The sequence below is a fragment of the Dufourea novaeangliae genome, unplaced genomic scaffold, assembly GCF_001272555.1.
Source record: "Dufourea novaeangliae isolate 0120121106 unplaced genomic scaffold, ASM127255v1 scaffold355, whole genome shotgun sequence".
Classification (NCBI taxonomy): Eukaryota; Metazoa; Arthropoda; class Insecta; order Hymenoptera; family Halictidae; genus Dufourea; species Dufourea novaeangliae.
This window is the reverse complement of record NW_015374251.1, coordinates 993,975-996,207: the sequence shown is the minus strand read 5'-3', so window position 1 is coordinate 996,207 and position 2,233 is coordinate 993,975. Positions and strand designations below refer to the sequence as shown.

The 2,233-nt window shown below is 35.6% G+C and overlaps 1 protein-coding gene across 3 annotated transcripts; it reads left to right on the top strand.

Annotated features, from left to right (window-relative positions):
* Positions 1–430: 430 nt before the first annotated feature.
* Positions 431–1,855, top strand: LOC107192606 (serine/threonine-protein kinase RIO3-like). Of its 3 annotated transcripts, none has more exons than XM_015581901.1 (5): positions 431–565; positions 905–1,001; positions 1,075–1,256; positions 1,319–1,422; positions 1,592–1,855. In XM_015581901.1, exons 2-5 carry the CDS (start codon positions 907–909, stop codon positions 1,853–1,855), a joined length of 645 nt encoding a protein of 214 aa, XP_015437387.1. In that variant the 5' UTR covers positions 431–565; positions 905–906. The 3 variants fall into 3 exon arrangements, with proteins under 3 accessions (XP_015437387.1, XP_015437388.1, XP_015437390.1); XM_015581902.1 differs by having other exon boundaries at positions 525–565; positions 886–1,001; XM_015581904.1 differs by lacking the exon at positions 431–565 and having other exon boundaries at positions 767–1,001.
* Positions 1,856–2,233: the final 378 nt, after the last annotated feature.

The window sequence follows — 2,233 nt, the reverse complement described above, 5'->3', positions numbered from 1 at the left end:
ATCACGTGGGGGAGAGCGTGGGGTCACGGAGCCCCCGGTGGAGGCACCATAGACCCTGCACGGAGGCCCCGGTTGAGGCGTCATTGTTCACGTGAGGTGAGCGCTTGGGGTCGCGGAACCCCCTGGTTTTGGCGCCACAGTGGCTGCGCGGTGTGAGCGCGGGTTCACGGAGACCCCGGTGGAGGCGCCTTTGTTCACGTGGATTATGTGCGTGGGGTCATAGAACCCCCTGGTGGTTGGGTCAGCGACCCGTGTGTCGGGTAGCGTGAAGTCATAGAACCCCGAAATATAGAAGGTATCCCTTGTGGGCCGCTCCTTTATTTCCGGTATCCTTTGGCATGGGGTCTTTGGAGCCCCCTATGCGTGTGACAGAAAATTATATTTAATGTTAGGTCTATTCTATATGTCGTCTGTGGTATTATACCCTGCCTTATCGATTCTCCTGTGGATTTACACTGACATAACTTCACATCTTATTATTTATTGGATTCCTGTTCATACTTTTTATGTGTTCATCAGTTTTTTGGTCTTCCAATTTTTTATAGTTATTTCTCCTAGTTTTAAGGTACGTGGTAGTTCTTGAATTTTTGTTTTTATTTCTACTCAGAACAATGTTGTTAACTGTATCAACGAAACCTTGATGCCACCTTGTAATGACATTTACGTTTCCAACATAAAAAATGACCAAAGAAATCCTTGTAATGACTGTCTAAATATTTTGATCATAAGGAATTGAAAAAACTCGGTAAAGCTATTGCACGTTAAAGTTTGGTATTTGTACATTCAATATGGTTGCATTCTTTGTTTGACAAAACTTAACCTTAAGTGGTTTGTTCGCGATCAGTACTCTACGGATACTTGTAAAGTGTTTCCTTTCTGGTTTAGATCTAATTTATTATTATAGCAATGTCGACACCTTGGGCAAAAATTCAGCCACTAGAAGGTCCAGTTAATCTGTTAGAGATAACTTCGGAGCAGCTAGCTAATAGTTTGCAAGAAAAGTAAGTAATATATTTTATTATTTTCTATCTTTTTTAAACAATGAAGATAAAAATATATTGCTTCCAATTACAGAGAAATAAGGAAGTACCAAGTGGAATCAGTGAATGATGTAAATATACAAGACTGTGCATTATTTGAAACCAATGACACTGACAGTGATGAAGTGATTGCACATATGATGCAAGATCAATACAACAAAGAATATGACCTTATGATAAAACGCACAGAAGAAAAATTTAATCGAGATTCTAAAGGTGACATAATGTTCTTTTATCATACATAATATAAATCTTATGGATTCTACCGATTATTGCAGTTAATATTTCTTACACAAACTATCGAACATCTGTGTCCAATGATCAGGATGACAAAGATAATACAGACATTGAGGATGCAAAAAGGGATTTTGATCGTTTTGTGGTAATTAGTTATTACTATTTGTATTTGTACAGATGTATGTAACAGTTGCCTATTCCATTGAAGTTGATGTTGCAACATGAGATTTGTAGAATATTATATTGTTCACTTTTGTCATTAAATACAATTCTAAATATTATAAAATATTTAAATTATATTTCATATCTTTCAGAGCATAGAGAAGGAGTATGCTTCAATTCCACGCTGTGGTTATAAAAAAATGGGTGAAGGTTCTCAAATTGTCACAAAACATGACATGCTAATGACCTCACGGATAAATGCCTGTAGAGTACTGCAGTTCCCCCCTGGTATTGATACTGGAGATACAGGAGGATTTGATGTCAAATTAAATAACAAAGTGTTCAACAGCTTACGAGCACATAGTCATGCTCAGTGTTCCAGACAAAAAGCAAAAACACGACCACATACAAAGTAGAACAGTGAAACATCTTGTACATGTAAATATGTTTCGGTACTGTAACTGTATTAAAATATATTATATACACATTTTTACGAGATTGCTTCTTAAGTACATTATAAATTGAGTCTTAATATTTCGTGTTTCTGTTTGTGTGCAAAGACAGATTATTTTTTTTTGTCAGACGAAAAATGAAGTGAAATATACTGTAATTACTTTTGACATTGAACACTGTTAAATTATGTAAAATTATTGCCATTATTACATTGTAATAAAGAACTTCAAGAATAAACGTGTATTAATAATTATGTGACATATTTCTTTTAATGATGTCAGATTATTTATTGAAATTCTTTAAGAATATCACTGGATGAGGTGATTTTGTACATATTACTG

Coding starts and splice junctions, on each gene's coding strand:
- LOC107192606 (XM_015581901.1), top strand. CDS start 907: ATGTCGACACCTTGGGCAAAAATTCAGCCACTAGAAGGTCCAGTTAAT. Junction 1,257..1,318: donor ATTTAATCGAGATTCTAAAG/GTGACATAATGT, acceptor CGATTATTGCAG/TTAATATTTCTTACACAAAC. Junction 1,423..1,591: donor GGGATTTTGATCGTTTTGTG/GTAATTAGTTAT, acceptor CATATCTTTCAG/AGCATAGAGAAGGAGTATGC.